This window comes from Rhinopithecus roxellana, chromosome 1, assembly GCF_007565055.1.
Source record: "Rhinopithecus roxellana isolate Shanxi Qingling chromosome 1, ASM756505v1, whole genome shotgun sequence".
Taxonomy (NCBI): Eukaryota; Metazoa; Chordata; class Mammalia; order Primates; family Cercopithecidae; genus Rhinopithecus; species Rhinopithecus roxellana.
Genome location: NC_044549.1, coordinates 52,559,603 through 52,575,667, shown reverse-complemented (window position 1 = coordinate 52,575,667; position 16,065 = coordinate 52,559,603). Strand labels below are relative to the sequence as shown.

Genomic DNA, 16,065 nt, shown 5'->3' with positions numbered 1-16,065 from the left:
GGGCATGGGGCTTGGTCCCTGCATCCCTTCTTCAGCTGGCTGAGCTCTGTACAGCAGCAGTGAGACTCCATCCTCCCAGGGCTTCCTCACAAGCAGACCGGGCCACATCCAGCCTCCGCAGATCCCCGCTCCTCTGGGGCCTGCTCTCTCTGGGTCAGGACCCGCATCGGAAGCAGGGGCAGCCCATCCCAACACCTCCCGGAGGCTGCGGGCAGCTCATGCTGGTTTTCCTGTGACTAGTGTGAGTGTTCCTTACAGTTATCTGACTTCCTTCCCGGGCATTCTGAGCCCACCCATAGCTTTGGGTATGTCTTTAAAGGACACGAACCACAACAGCCACCAATTCCGTTCTCATCTGTAAGGCAGGGCCCCCACACACCCTGCCTTCCTCACAGGGGTGTGTAACGCTAGATGAAAAAGCACAACAGAAAGTGTCTGCCAGAGAATTACAGAGGGAAAGGTTTGCACCAAACTCAAAGTAGAGAGGGTGGAAGTGGAAACGGTGGCGGCAGTAAGGAGGAATTCACTTTTATCCAGAAGGTTTTATTTCTTTAAAAAAAAACTAGAAATCAATATAGGTTGTTACACAATGGCTAATTCTGATGGTAGGAATATGGGTATTCATTATATTGTTATTTCTTTTCTGTGTTATTCTAACTTCTACATAAAAATACCTTCCCCCTAATGTTAGTTAGTTATAACTAAGTTATAATGTTAGTTATAACTTAGAGAACTACTGCTATGTCCTCATCTCACAGATCGGTAAACTAAGGCTTAGGAAAATGGGACTGGTTTAAGGCCACGGAGGCCAGGCTAAGACACAGGGGTTCCAAGCCTAAAAGCAGGATACTTTCTGCTATTGTGGCCACGCAGAAGCGCCCTCCCTCCTAAGGGCTGTCTCTGTACCTCACGGCTTTCCAGGATGGGCCTTAGAAAAACCCCATAGGTGTCCCTGGAGATTCAGGCTGGCTCTTTCCCACGGTGGGAATTAAAGAGCTGGCCAGTCATGTGCAATCCAGGAATGTTTCTGTTTCCAGGATCTAGGGAGAGAAGATTACATCTACAGGGAGGGTAATTCTTCACAGACATGGTAGTTGATCAAACCAACCCAGCCAGAGAGACAGGGAGTGCAGGAGGAGATAAGACATGTGAGGGCAGGCAGGAACAGCTCGTTTCTGGAGAGCACTGAGATATTCAAGGACTATTTTTTATTAAAAATAAAAGTGTGTTGGTGGAATTGTAATGATTAACTTTACATGTTAACTTGACTGAGCCACAGAGTGACCAGATATTTGGTCAAACATTAATCTGGCCATTTATCTGAGGGTGTTTCTGGATGAGATTAGCATCTGAATCTGTGGCCTGGGGAAAGCAGATGCCCCCTAATGTGGGTGGACCTCATCTAATCAGGTAATGGCCTAAACAGAACAAAAGCCTGAGCAAGAGAGAAATCCCGCTCTGGGCCTCACAGTCATCGAATGGGGATGCCAGTGTCCCTGCCTTCAGACTCAAGCTGAAACACAGGCTCTTCTGAGTCTTGAGCCAGCTGGCCTTCAGACTAAAACTAAATCATCAGCTCTCCTGAGATTCCAGTTGAATGCAGCTCTTAGGACTTGTCAGCCTCCATAATCATGTAAGCCAATCCCTTATAATAAATCTCTCATATACATATGAAGGGGGTGTGTGTATAAGATATATATATATAAGCTATACATATAGTCTACTGAATATATGCATATGAGCTATATATATGATATATATGTCCTAGTGGTTCTGTTCCTTCAGAAAACCCTTAATCAGGGAGGGTATAAGAAATGAGAAGGGCAACTGAGGAAAGGAAAGGGCACCATGTGTCAGGCCCAGAGTTAAACACTTCTATTTATCACTGAATCCTCCACCAGCCCTACATGGGAAAACCGAACTGAGGCTCAGAGAGGTTAAGTAATTTGCCCAAAGCCACACAGCTGTCACCAGCACGGCCAGCTATCGCAGCTAGACCTTGGTGACTCCAGACGAGATACCTCTCCCATTGCAGGAGCATTTTCCCCAGGATATGACACACCCACCACCAGTTTAGATGATGCACAGATGAACTATTTTTTAACCGACTCATTATGCATTTGAATTATTACATATTCATTTCAGTGTTTTAGGAAAAACAAATGTACCAAACTCATGAGCTCATAAATTTTTTTTTTTTTTTTTTTTTTTTGAGACGGAGTCTTGCTCTGTTGCCCAGGCTGGACTGCAGTGGCCGGGTCTCCGCTCACTGCAAGCTCTGCCTCCCGGGTTCTCGCCATTCTCCTGCCTCAGCCTCCCAAGTAGCTGGGACTACAGGTGCCCACCACCACGCTCGGCTAGTTTTTTGTATTTTTTTTAGTAGAGACAGGGTTTCACCGTGTTAGCCAGGATAGTCTCAATCTCCTGACCTCGTGATCCGCCTGTCTCAGCCTCCCAAAGTGCTGGGATTACAGGCTTGAGCCACCACGCCCAGCCGCTCATAAATGTTAATACGAAAGATAATGTCAATGTTTTTTAAAAAGTGAGTCATTTTGAAGGAAATGTTCAGTAAATTCCAGCATAGGTAGTACATAAAAGCAGCAGCATTTTAATGGTGGCAATGAAGTGACTGCAGTCCCCACCACCCACTACTAAGGCACACCTCGGGGAAGCATGGGTCCATGGAAGAGGGGAACTGAGCCCCGCAGCGCCAGCCATGCCTTTCCTCTGGTATGGAGCCTGATAAAAGCTGCCATTCTCCAATCTCTGGGAGCACGGGGGCAGGGCAATGTCCTACACTGATATCAGGAACTCTAAACACCAGACAGGCCTCTCCCTAGTTGGCTGGGACCCACCGTGAGGAACAGAGGAACCGCTGGAAGAGGCACGTGGCTACAACAACTCACATAGTCCCTGACCGGTACAGGCTCTGGGCCATAGGTGGCCCATGCAGCCGTTCAGCCCATACTCAAAACTGGGTCTGAAGACATAGTGCTCAAGGACATGCAGGGCCTCACCAAGCAGAAAAGGCAGGGTCTGCACATAGGGCTCACTGGCTGAGATGCCGACACTTTCACCTGCCACCCACCAAAGCTGGGTCAGCCTGCACATAGCCCAATTCACTTGGATTCCACATCAGGTTTGGCCAAAGAAACAGAGTCGGGCTCATGAGACTTTTCTGCAGAAAAGCCCTCCCCGGCCCATCCAGTCTAAATGAATAGCCACTCCTCTAAAAGGACACTTAGTCCTCTTGCCTGCACACCTGTTGTTCTTCCCTGCACCTCAGCAGGTGGGCAGCATATCTGCCCCACCCTCCCACTCACCAACACCTCTGCCCCACACCCTCCCACCCCCCACCTGGCACACATGGCAGGCTTCACAGTCGGGAGTGGTGCGTGTGGCTTTCCCAGGGACCCCTAGTGTAGTGCAGCAAGTAGCCCTCAGTGATGGGGACATGGCTCACTCGATTCTCTCATCTGTTGGTATCTGTGGAATGGGAGGTCATAAGACAGATGGGTGCTGCCACTCACCAGCTGCGTGACCTTGACCAAACGAGCTAACCTCCCTGGGCTGCCATATCCTCATCTGCACAACGGGAACGAAAACACCACCTACGCAAAGCACTGGGCTGAGATAATATATATAAAGCTCTTGTCACAGCTCTCAGATCTAGGAAAAAGGAGGGGGCTCTCAAATGAAAGAGTTGTGGTCCTGCAATGTTTGGCATGATTCGGACCATAAGAACTTTACTTTTTAAAGAAAGGAGAAAAGCTGGGCACAGTGGCTTATGCCTATAGTTCCAATTATGCAGGAGGATGGCCTAAGCCCAGAAGTTCAAGGCATTGTGATGATTCCTGCTTGAACCTGTCCTTCCTCTTCCCTGAAGCCTGAATCTAAAGCCCTAGGGTCAGGGCCCTCCTCACAGGCCTCCCAATCATACCACCAAGGCATCCTTAAAGACTGGATCAAAGATACAGGCCTAAAACAGGGTTACTGGCCCAAGGCTGCACTGCTGGAAAGAGCCTGAGTCACCTGCCGTCAAGTCCAACCTCTGTTCCAAAGCCCCTGCCTCCCACTCCTCCCTCCCTCCTAGCTTCTCCACCTCTTCCTCTGCTGATGCTGGTCCCTCCACCTCACATGACTTCATGACCCACAGGTATGCTGTCCAACCTTCTCCGCTCACCAAACATGGCAACTCTTCCATGGACTGTCCCTATCTGCATCACCCATGCCCCTCCTGTCAGCTCCCATGGCACTGCTGGTCCTCCATGGAGCCTCTAAGGCATTCATCCACTTACTGAAACCATAATACTGGGCTATTCGTGATATTTAAGGTAGTGTTCTAGGTGCTGAGGACACAACTAAGTACAGACTACACAGTAACCTCTACCTTCATGGAGCTTTCACTTTAGTGGAAGGAGAACAAGAACAGACACAATGAATGAGTGAAGATGGGATCTTAGTAATGGCTAAAGACAGATAAAACACTGGGAGGGCCAGGGCTGCCATCTTTCATGGACACTCAGAGAAGGCATCACTGAAGGGGCACTGTGCAAGCAGAGACTTTAAGGACAGGCAGACATGGGCTCTATCATGTGTGGGTGGTGAACGTTCATTCATGGAGACAAGTATATGGCTTTTCTTCTTAATTCTGTTAATATGGTAATTACACTGATTTTTTTGCAATATTGAACCAACCTTGCATTCCTGGGATATGCCCTACTTGGTCATCATATATTAGTTTTGTTTATTTTTCTGGATTTGATTAACTAGTATTTAAAACAATTGTGCTTTTGGTCTGTAGGTTTTTTTTTTTCTTATAATGCTTTTATCTAGTTTGCAACGAATGTAATGTTGGCCTCATAAAAGTGAATTAGGAAACAACTGCTCCTTCTCTCTCTCCTGTGAGTCTGTAAAGAACTTGTATCATTTCTTCCTTAAATGTTTCACAGAATTTATAGACAAGGCCATCCGGGCTTAGAGTTTTCTTTATAAAAAGGTTTTTAGGCCAGGCGCCATGGCTTACGCCTGTAATCCCAGCACTTTGGGAGGCCAAGGCCGGCAGATCACGAGATCAGGGGTTCAAGACTAGCCTAACCAACATGGTGAAGCCCCATCTCTACTAAAAATACAAAAATTAGCCAGGCATCGTGGCATGCACCTGTAATCCCAGCTACTCAGGAGGCTGAGGCAGGAGAATTGCTTGAACCCAGGAGGCAGACGTTGCTGTGAGCTGAGGTTGCACCACTGCACTCCAGCCTGGGTGACAGGGAGAGACCCTCTCTCAAAAAAAAAAAAAGGTTTTTAATTACAAACTTAATTTTATCAAATGTACCAAGTGGAACAGAAGGCATCTAGGGCTGCATGCTTTGCAAGTGTTTTCAGCGCATCCCAAAAGCTCTGTGCAGCAGCAGGTTTCCTGTGCCCACCTGACGGCTGTTGAGACTGAGCTCTGGTGCTGTCACATGGCCAGGTTGCCTCCTTAAAGGCACCTGACTCTGTTCTGCTCAATGTCCTCCCTCATCACACCAGCTCCTCTGTAAGCCTGGGGTCTGTAGGCCTCCCATGCCCTTCCCACAAACAACTGTCAACAGACAAGCAGCCAACCTGTGAGTGTCATTTCTGTGAGGGACACGTGCTGGGTTTGGGCTGCCCGCTTCCACATACCTTTCAGTAACAACACTCAACTTTTCTATGGGTGCCTGTCTGCTATGGTCTGAATGTCTGTGTCCCCCCAAAATTCAGATGTTGAAAACCTCACCTCCAAGGTGATGACACGTGTTAGCAGGTGGGGCTTTTGGTGTGTGATTAGGTCATGAAGTCTGAGTCCTCATGGATGGACTAAGTGCCTTTGTAAAGGAGATCCCACAGAGCTGCTCATCCCTTCCCACCACTCGAGGATGTCGCAAGGAATGGACAGTCTAAAACCTGGAAGACAGCCTTCGCCAGAACCTGACCATGCTGGCAATGATCTTGAAACTTTCATTTATTCTATGCTTTATTATGTGTCAATCACAGAGTGAAACATATCATAAACATTTCATTTGCTTCCCAACAATCCTATTAAAACCTCCATTTGATACATGAGGAATCCTTTGCATGGATGTTAACTGACCTTCATGAAGCCACATCCCTAGACATGGGCCTTAGTGTAGTCTAGCTCAGAACCCCTCGTCTGGACACTCTCCTGCTCCCTTGTGCTAGGACACACGGAGTTCAAAACAAGGCCACAGGCCTCCCACCTTTACCTGGTGCTGCCTCCAGACCCAAGCAGAAGATGGCTTTAACATCCACCTGAATCAGCCCCTACCTCCAAATGTATCCTGAACACTATTTGTTTTTTTGGAGATGGAGTCTCGTTCTGTCACCCAAGTTGGAGTGCAGTGGTGCAATACAGGCTCACTCTAACCTCTGCCTCTCGGGTTCAAGTAATTCTCCTGCCTCAGCCTCCTGAGTAGCTGGGACTACACGTGCACAACACCACACCCAGCAAATTTGTTTTTTTTTTTTTTTTGTATTTTAGTAGAAACAGGGTTTCACCATGTTGCCCAGGCTGGTCTCAAACTCCTGAGCTCAGGCAATCCACCCACCTTGGCCTCCCAAAGTGCTAGGATAACAGGTGTGAGCCACCACGCTTAGCTATTACTGATTTCTTTTTCTTTTTCTTTTTTTTCTTTTTAAACAGTTTCACTCTTGTTGCCTAGGCTGGAGTGCAATGGGACAATCTCAGCTCACTGTAACCTCCACCTCCCGGGTTCAAGTGATTCTCCTGCCTCAGCCTCCCGAGTAGCTAGGAAAAGGCATGCAATACCATGTCCAGCTAATTTTGTATTTTTAGTAGAAATGAGGTTTCTCCATACTGGTCAGGCTGGTCTCAAACTCCCGACCTCAGGTGATCTGCCCGCCTCGGCCTCCCAAAGTGCTAGGATTACAGGTGTGGGCCACCGTGCCTGGCCAATACTGATTTTTAAAAGCACCATTGGGCCAGGCATGTTGGCATGAACTCGGGAGGCAGAGCTTGCAGTGAGCCGAGATCGTGCCACTGCACTCCAGCCTGGGCGACAGAGTGAGACTCCGTCTCAAAAAAAAAAAAGCAGTGGCTTAGTCCTGTAATCCTAGCACTTCGGGAGGCTGAGGCAGGCGGATCACGAGGTCAGGAGATCAAGACCATCCTGGCTAACATGGTGAAACCCTGTCTCTACTAAAAAAAATACAAAAAATTAGCTGGGCGTGGTGGCGGGCACCTGTAGTCCCAGCTACTCCAGAGGCTGAGGCAAGAGAATGGCAGGAATCCGGGAGGCGGAGTTTGCAGTGAGATGGCATCACTGCACTCCAGCCTGGGCGACAGAGGGAGACTCTGTCTCAAAAAAAAAAAAAAAAGAAACCTTACACACTAGTGTAAATAAAAATCTCATAGCGTTTGCCATCCATCCAGATGACTCAAAGCAGTGTCAGTAGGTCCTGGGGGGAAGCTGCTGCCTACAAAGACTCTGGGAGTCTGCCTGTTCTCTTGGGAAACAGGCAAACATCAAAGAGTGCAAGGAAAAGACCATGTTGGCCAAGGCCTGAGCAGGAGAAAATAGGGAGTTACTATTTAATGGGTATGAAGTGCCCATTTGGGAAGATGAAAGAGTTCTGAAGGTGGATGGTGGAGGTGGCTGCACAACAATTGTGAATGCACTTCATGCCACAGAACTCTATACCTAAAAATGGTTAAGGAGGTCAATTATATGTTATATATATTTTACCACAATTTAAAATAAAAAAATATGTAAACCACATACGGACACCAGAAGAAAACTTCTATTTTGAGGAAAATTAAAGGACTGACAGTGAGTTTTGAGAGAGTGAATCTTTCTTATTCCCACTGTCGCATGAGGCTCCACTGGCACACAGAACGTGCTGGCGTCTGGCAGGCGATGCCTTTGAGGGGGTGCTCCCCACTCTTCACAACACAGGAACAGGAGGCGGGCAGGCCGTAGGGGAACTCAGGGATCTGGGTCAAGCCAGAAAGCAACAGTGAAAAGAAAAGAGAAGTGAGAGTTGCACAAAGGAGGATGGGTGAAGGTGGTGGATGACACAGGCTACCTCCTATATACCCGCAGGGTTCAGCCCCTAACGGTGCCCAAATGCAGGGTCTACAGAGTGGAAGCCACCTCATGGGGCTGACAGAGCTCAGGCAGAGTGGGGGACCCACAAAGGAAGCAGGAAGAAAATCACCCAAGGCCCAGGTCAACCCAGGTCCACAGACACTTCCTGGCACTTCCCTGCTGCGGGCTTCATGAAGGCAGTTAAGCAAGGCCTAGTCCAGCCCTGCAGGGGCCACAGCTACAGACAACCCTCAGGGGCTGGGAAGAACAAGGCCCCAAAATCAGGTCCAGTCTAGCCCTGCCCAACATCTGACCTGGCATTCTCCTTCCTGTCTCCTAACCACAGCCCACAAGGTCCCACATGGCCCCACCCTGCCAACCTCTCCACCCTTCCTCCTAGCCCCCTTGCCCCGGCCAAATGTGCTGCCTTTGTGCACTTCTGACAAGTTCCATCTCTCCTCCAGGCCTTTGCACTTGCTTTCCCCTCCAACTCAACCCCACTCCACTCCTAGTTCGACTCCCAGGAGGCTTATGCTGAGCACCCTCCCCAAAACGCATTCCACGCCTTGCAGTTCTGTTTTCTTCAGAACTTACTCCTGCCTCACATGCATCCACAGATGTCATCTTAATTAACCGTTTAACTCCGGCAATCAGCTGTGAGTCCCCGAGAGCAGGGCATCTCCTGCTGCTTCATTGTCACATCCCAGGACCTCAAGAAGTGCCTGGCTCATAGTAAGAGTCATAGACAGCTGGGTGTGGTGGCTCACGCCTGTAATCCCAGCACTTTGGGAGGCTGAGGCGGGTACATCACAAAGTCAAGAGATCTAGACCATCCTGGCCAACATGGTGAAATCCCGTCTCTACTAAAAACACAAAAATTAGCTGGGCGTGTGCCTGTAGTCCTAGCTACTTGGGAGGCTGAGGCAGGAGAATAGCTTGAACCCGGGAGGTGGAGGCTGCAGTGTGCCAAGATCATGCCACTGCACTCCAGCCTGGCAACAGAGCGAGACTCCATCTCAAAAAATAAAAAGAGTCACCTCTTACTCAGTCACTCTCCAGCCCTCCTCTGTGAAACATGTGCTGCCCATCAGTGCTTGTCTCCTGGTGCTTGGGCAGGACGGGTCTTCACCGTGTGCCCTCTCCCGGGCCCTGTGGGATCTCTAGTATCTCCACCCCACCTTCTAACTGCCAGAAATGCCATCAAATAGGCCCAGATAACACAATTGACCAAAGCCTGCGATTCTAAGGCTGGGCATAAGAAAGGAGACAGAGATTTGGCCTAGGTGTGTGGGGATGCAGCATGCACACAAATCGAATGGTACAGGGGAAAACGCTCTCAACAAAGACAGCAGAAGTACAAGTGTGGGCTCAGGCAAGGCCAAGTGAAGGAGGTACAGAAGAGCAAACTGGGGGCCTCTTGTCAAATTCAACTCCCTCTTTTGGGTTGTTTATACTTTGTGAATTTTTTATTTTGACTATGGTACAACGTCTTATAGGCCCTGCTGCCTCACCTGTGCGGTTTCCAGTATGTGACCTGCTGACCTGCTCCTGTCCCAGAGGCTCAGGGTCTCTGAGCCCAGCAGAAGGCAGCTGGGCTGGATGACACTCTGACCTGGCTCAGCGTGCATCCCTCACCCTTCCTGACCAACTTCACCCATGAAGGCCTGTGAGGGGACTTGCTGCAGCTTCCCCTGCCGGGGCAGGGAGAGGGACCCAGGACATCCACATGCAAGGGTAGTGCTGGCCTCTGGCCTCTCACAGTCACCCCTCAGCAAAGAGGGACTCCCCAAGGGTCATCTGAGCTGCCTGGGGTATAGCACGCTCCAAGGTCAAGCTCCACAGCATAGGGACCAGTCCCCTCCCTGGCCCTGAAAGGGCTCCCATCTGCCTGTTTGAGAATCCTTATACCTGTGACTGAGAAGTGCCCCAGACCACATAAGAGAGGGTGTACCCTGGTGCAGGACCAGGCCTGGCACACACATTAGGTGGTTCCACGGTGCCCAGGAGAGACTGTCAGGGGCAGGAAAGGAGAAATCTGTGCACTTGTATGGCGGTCACTGTGCGTGCTATGTCTGGATGCTGTTCACCAGGCAGGTCCACATCTCCTCCCCACCTCAGCCAGGGGAGCTGCAGGTCGTAATTCAAAACAGGGTGTCTCTGCCAGAGGCTTGGGAGGTGGCACAACATCCCCTTCCCCAGGGGAACCAATGGCTCCCTGACAGTGGGTACAAAAGCTCAAAGCTTGGTCTCTTCGCCTGAAGGCAGGACAACCTGCAGGCAGCCTCCCTTCCCTACCCAGCTGCCCAGCAGAGCACTTTCTCTGTAAACCAAGGGCAGCAGAATCCTGCCTCAGGCTCAACCCCTGGGAAACCAATCTGAGCCACTCACTTTCTCCAAGACAGGGCCCCCCCGCTGGAGGACCCAGAATACCCTGGGACTCCATGGCAGGGAAAGAATCAATGAGGAGGCAACTTCAACCCAGCAGAAAGACGCTCAGATGCGGAGCCCTCAAGAAGAAGCAACAGAGCAGTGCTTAGGCTTCAATGCTAGCCAGTGTTGGCAGGGGAGGAATTCCCAAGGTGCCCAAATAACCAGGTTCGCGGCAATGTAAGAAAGGAGCTAGGAGGGGAAACATAAGTGACCGAAAAGAAACCAAAATGCTGCCTGTGATTGTATTACAGCTAGAAGATTATGGCATGATTTCTTTTTTCATCTGTTCTCTCAGTTTTCAACATAAGGTGGTTTTGTATATAAAAGGATACCTTTAAAAGGAGCAAATGAAATATACTTTATGGAACACTTTCAATCATGCAAAATATCTAGAAGGAATCAGGAATTTGTCACAAAACCAGTGCTGGCTGGGTGTAGTTGGAGAGACTCAATTACAGCCTGGCAAATTAGCCAGAGGCTGCAAGTCCCCAGGTCTAATGGCATGGGACAGGGAGGGATCCCAACAGCTCCTGCTCCAACTCAGTGTCCATCACTACAAGACTTCCCAGAGATCACTTCCCCTTCTGAGGCTCAGGTTTTCCCATACGAAACACAGGATGTTTAAACTAGATGACCTCTAAGGTTCCCTTGGCCCTAAAACTGTCCAATTTTGACGCTATAAAATAAAATAAAAAAAAAAAAGGAAAAGTAAACATGAAGCTGCTGGCTCAGGCACACACAGTGATTTCTGTAAACTTAGAGCTCAGCTGCAAATTCAAAGGATGTGCAAATGTTCCCACAGGGTCTGGCAGAATTCTCATTTTCTTTTTCGTCTCAGAGACTTAACAATGAACTCTCTGAATGAAGAGGTAATGTTCTTCCCAGGTTTAGAGGACTGTGGATATATGTCTACAGGCCGACTCTTAAAATCTCCAGAGGAGATTCTTCAAAACTGCAGCAATAGATGACTACACTAGGAACAGCACTACTAAAAATAAAGAAAATATTCTCAGTGCTTGATTGACAGAATGTCTTCCTGTCAAGTTAAGGGGGAACCACAATCATCAAACACCTCTGAGAAGACACTTTGGATAGCAGTCACACATCTGCAGTCACACATCTGCAATACAAACTGCAGATCAACACCAAACACATTATAAGGTACTTATCACTTCCCTGATGCATCAGAGATTAAGAATGCTTTTTCCCTTTTTCCTACCAAGTAAATTAAAATCCACCAACACCCTTCAGCTCCTCTCAGAAAAGAAAATGTTGGGGGGAAAAAGTGTTGTTAGTTTAGAAAAAGAAAAAAAAGTACAGCTATAGAATTTCAGAGAAAGTAACACACAAATATATCCAAAGGGATTCACTTGAAGCCAGCTGTTTTTAATACCCAGTTTCTTCTTTCTTGCCCACATACTAAGAGTACAGACAGCTTCAACAAGAGAATGAGCATGTATCCCTGCCACAGTATTGACTAACAGCTGATTTTCCCACACAAGACAAGGTCTTAGACTGGGATACAGAAAACCTAACGTCCAAGTTCAGCCTCTGACATCAGGCCAGAAATAGGAGCCTCCAGGCGCATAAAGCACTAAACCCAAAATGCAATGGGCTGACCTAGTACTTCTTGATTTCAGGAAGGAGACCTTCAAAAAAAGAAATAGGGCAGGCCGGGTGCAGTGGCTCACGCCTGTAATCCCAGCACCTTGGGAGGCAGAGGCGGGCGGATCACTTGAGGTCAGGAGTTCGACACCAGCCTGACCAACATGGTGAAATCCCACTCTACCAAAAATACAAAAATTGGCCAGGCGAGCCAGGCATGGTGGCTTACGCCTGTAATCTCAGCATTTTGGGAAGCTGAGGTGGGTGGATCGCCTGAGGTCAGGAGTTCAAGACCAGCCTGGCCAACATAGTGAACCACGTCTCTACTAAAAATGCAAAAAACTAGCTGGGTGTGGTGGTGGGCGCCTATAATCCCAGCTAGTCGGGAGGCTGAGGCAGGACAATTGCTTGAACCAGGGAGGTGGAAGTTGCAGTGAGCCAAGATTGTGCCATTGCACTCCAGCCTGGGGAACAAGGGCGAAACTCCGTCTCTAAAAAAAAAAAAAAATTAGCCAGGTGGTCTGCACCTGTAATCCCAACTACTCGGGAGGCTGAGGCAGGAGAATCGCTTGAACTGGAAGGTGGATGTTGCAGTGAGCCAAAATCGCACCACTGCACTTCAGCTTGGACAACAAAGCAAAACTCTGTCTCAAAAAAAAAAAAAAAAAGAAAAGAAATAGGGCAAGTAGTGCAAGCAACAGAGAAAGCTGGCTGGTCTGAGCTTCAGGCATCACACACGCACAGACTAATACTCAGACTTAACACACACATGTCCAGGCTTACACACATGGCTCTCTCTGTCATGTGGTCACACTCGTTCTGCCTCAACCTTGACCCAGCCTTGGAACGGAGAAATAAAGGGAGCAACCAATGAGTACCCTGGGGGTAAGAAGGGCGGAAGCCCATCTTTTCACCCCTAACAGGGCGGGGCTGGGAAGCTGAGGGGGGTTCAGTCGCGCCCACGCAGCCTTGCCAGGGGCAGGAGCTCCATTCCCCCCGTCTGCAAAATGTAACGGCTGGACCGCACCGCCCTGTCAGTGTCGGTCTCTGGTTTCATAGGTCCTTGTGGTTCCACAGGGTTACACTCCGCAACCGACCCCATGGAGAACTCCCAACCCGGGAGGGAGGGTGATGGAAATGCCCTGAACGTCAGGACCCATGCCGAGGCAGCCTGAGGGGAAGCGCCGGCTTGCCTCGCCTCACTTCGCCTCTGTAAAGCGGCCCCTGGGCTTCCCTCCAAAACTCCTTGCCTCCAGGGTCTCCGTTCCTACCCGCAACGCTAGGCGCTGCGCGTCGTCTCCCACAGACTCACTTCCCATGCCAGGGCGAGGACGGTCACAGACAAACCCGAGCCGGGATCCCAGACACAAGGGAAGTGCGGCCCAGTGGCCCCGGCGCCCCCTCTCGGGTCAGGCGGGCCCGGGCCCTGCGGTCCCAGACGCAGCTCCCCAGGCCACCCCTCCTCCCGCACAACGCAGAACACGCGGGTCACGGCCGCCAGGCTGGGCCCGCTCTGCTCGCGCCTCACCGGCGCGGAGGCCCAGGCGGCGCCATGACATGAGCAGTGGTGGCGACCCGCGCGCTCCCGCCGCTCCGGCCGCCACCGCCTAGCGCCCAGCGAGAGCGCGCCGCGCACCTGCCGGCCTCCAGGCGCCCGCCCAGCCTCTCAGCGCGAAGGCCCGGCCCGGCCCGCGGCCCCCGCCCGCCCGGCCGCGCGCCTCACCAGCGGTAGCAGCCCTCCGAGGCCTCCAGCGTGAAGTTAACGCGCGTGGCCCGCGTGAAGGGCAGCAGCACTTTGGGGATGTTGAGCTTGGCCGCAGCGGCGGAGGGGCCCAGCGCTAGCAGCACCGACAGCGCCAGCAGCAGCAGGCCCCGGCCCCGCGCCGCCATTCTCGCCGCGCGTCACCTCCCGCGACCCTGCGCCCAGCTGCCCGCGCCGCCCCGGTTGCCCTCAGCTCCCGCCCGCGCGCGCCGGGCCAGCAGGTGATGAGCGCGGGGGCGGGGCGAGGGCCGCTGCGGGCGGCCGCTTCCTGGGCCCGAGCGCGGGAACTCTGGGGGCCGAGCTCGCGGAGACCCCACCCCCCAGCCCAGCCCGCGCGCTGGAACGCGGGGCTGGGGGATGGGCGCGCGCCCGGCCCCCCGGAACTGAGGGAGAGGGCTTGGGGCGTGCCCGCGAGAGGAGAGGCTGAGCGCGCGCGCCCGCGGAGACCCCTAGACCCTAGAAGGCCCAAGGGGGAGCCCCCGGGCGCCCCGCAGCACGCATCCCGCACCAGTCTGTGCCCCTGGCGGGGGAGCCAGGCCACCGGCTCTGGACCTTGAGCTCAGGCCCGGACCCATGGTCAGCAAGGAAGGGACACATGCTCCAGGACATTTGGGATGCAGAAAACCGGAGCCTGCCTTGTCCCAGTCCATGCTTCCCAGAAGAGGGACCCCGGGCTCGCAAAGGGAAGCCACTTGCGGAAGCGCTGAAGGTCCGGGGCCCACTCCGCCTCGACCCTCTCACACCCTTTCCAGAGAGGCCTTAAGATCCCCATTTCTCCAGGAAAAAAACCGGTTGAATGGCTCCCAGATCACTCAGCCAGAGAGCCCCAAGCTCTTGTCCTCCGCACTGCACCCCCTGTGGAAGCCATTAGAGGTTACCCATAGGTCATTTAGGGCGCCAACGCTGCCAGAGCACAACCCCCTCCACGGCCCCCACACCCACAAAAGAAAGTTCAGCACCGCGGAATCCACCCGCACACCAATGGAAGGCCTTAGATTCCGCGCTGTGCTGTGGCTTTTAGCTGTCTTTGTCGTGAGTTGCATGAAGGCATGCGTCAGCAGGCACCTGACTGCTTGGTGCCGCTAAAATATGAATCTAGCCTTGCAGAGAAGGCCCAGCCTAGCGGGAGATCAGGAAAGGGTGGGGTGAGGGTGTGCGGGCCGGCTGTGTAAAGAGTGCAGGAAGTGGATGCTGACTGTAACCAGAAGACACACAACGACGCCACTGTAAATGTCAGTCAGGGTCGGAAGGCTTTTTGGAGGCGGCGGCCCCTGGGCTGGGCATAGACACCGCACTGGGCTTCAGCGAGGCCCGCATGGGCTGAGCCTACCCCTCAGGGATCATGGGGCTTTTGGATGGTGATGCGGGGTGTTTGGGATCACCCTCAAAGCCTGAGAGCCCTAGACCAGGGAACGTGTGTGTTAGGGGAAATCTCCGGAGATACCAGAACTAAGAGGGTGCGGGTCTGCCTTGTGTGGAACCAGGTGCTGTGGGAGGGGAATTCCAACGGGCTCCCTTTGAAGAAACAAAAAACAGACTTGTGCGGAAAAGGCAGCCTCAGAGTGGGTATTTGTGAGGAAGTCTGTGGGTGTCTTGTGGGTTGCACGAGACTGATTTGTTTTCCAACAGGTAATCCAGACAGATGGTTGAAACTTAGGCTCAAAAGGGTTCCAAGTGAAAGTGATTCTTCTCCCTCCCCATCACCCAATACCCTTCCCTATAGGCAATGAGTGTTTCACACTTGAGTATACATCCAGAGAAATTTTATGCATAAACAAGCATATATATATATAATATGGCACACATACACATACATGCACACACATATGTATGTATGAAGTATGACACATATACACACATTAACATATGTCTTGCCAGGCAGGTAAATCTCACTCTTGGACATTTTTCCTAGCGAAATGAAAAGTGATATTCCCACAAACACCTGTACATAAAATGTTCATAGCAGCTTTATCAAATAGGCCCAAACTGGAAAAAGCACAGAAGTCCTTCATGGGTGATGATTAAATACTGTGGCATATCTATGCCATGGAATATTATTCAGCAACAAAAAGAAATGAACTGTTGATACATCCATCTTGGATGAAGCTCCAGGGAATTATACTGACTGGAAAACAAACACCACAAAAGCACAGAAGGCTACATACTATTTACTTGCTT

At 51.2% G+C, this 16,065-nt stretch overlaps 1 protein-coding gene across 2 annotated transcripts in view; it reads right to left on the bottom strand.

Annotated features, from left to right (window-relative positions):
* NUP210 (nucleoporin 210) overlaps positions 1-14,102 on the bottom strand; it is a 102,420-nt gene extending 88,318 nt beyond the window's left edge. For both annotated transcript variants that reach the window (XM_030926731.1, XM_030926827.1), the window contains exon 1: positions 13,849-14,102. In XM_030926731.1, the coding sequence (XP_030782591.1) occupies positions 13,849-14,015 (167 nt within the window). In that variant the 5' untranslated portion in view covers positions 14,016-14,102. The remainder of the gene's footprint in view (positions 1-13,848) is intronic.
* Between the last annotated feature and the right edge of the window lie 1,963 nt (positions 14,103-16,065).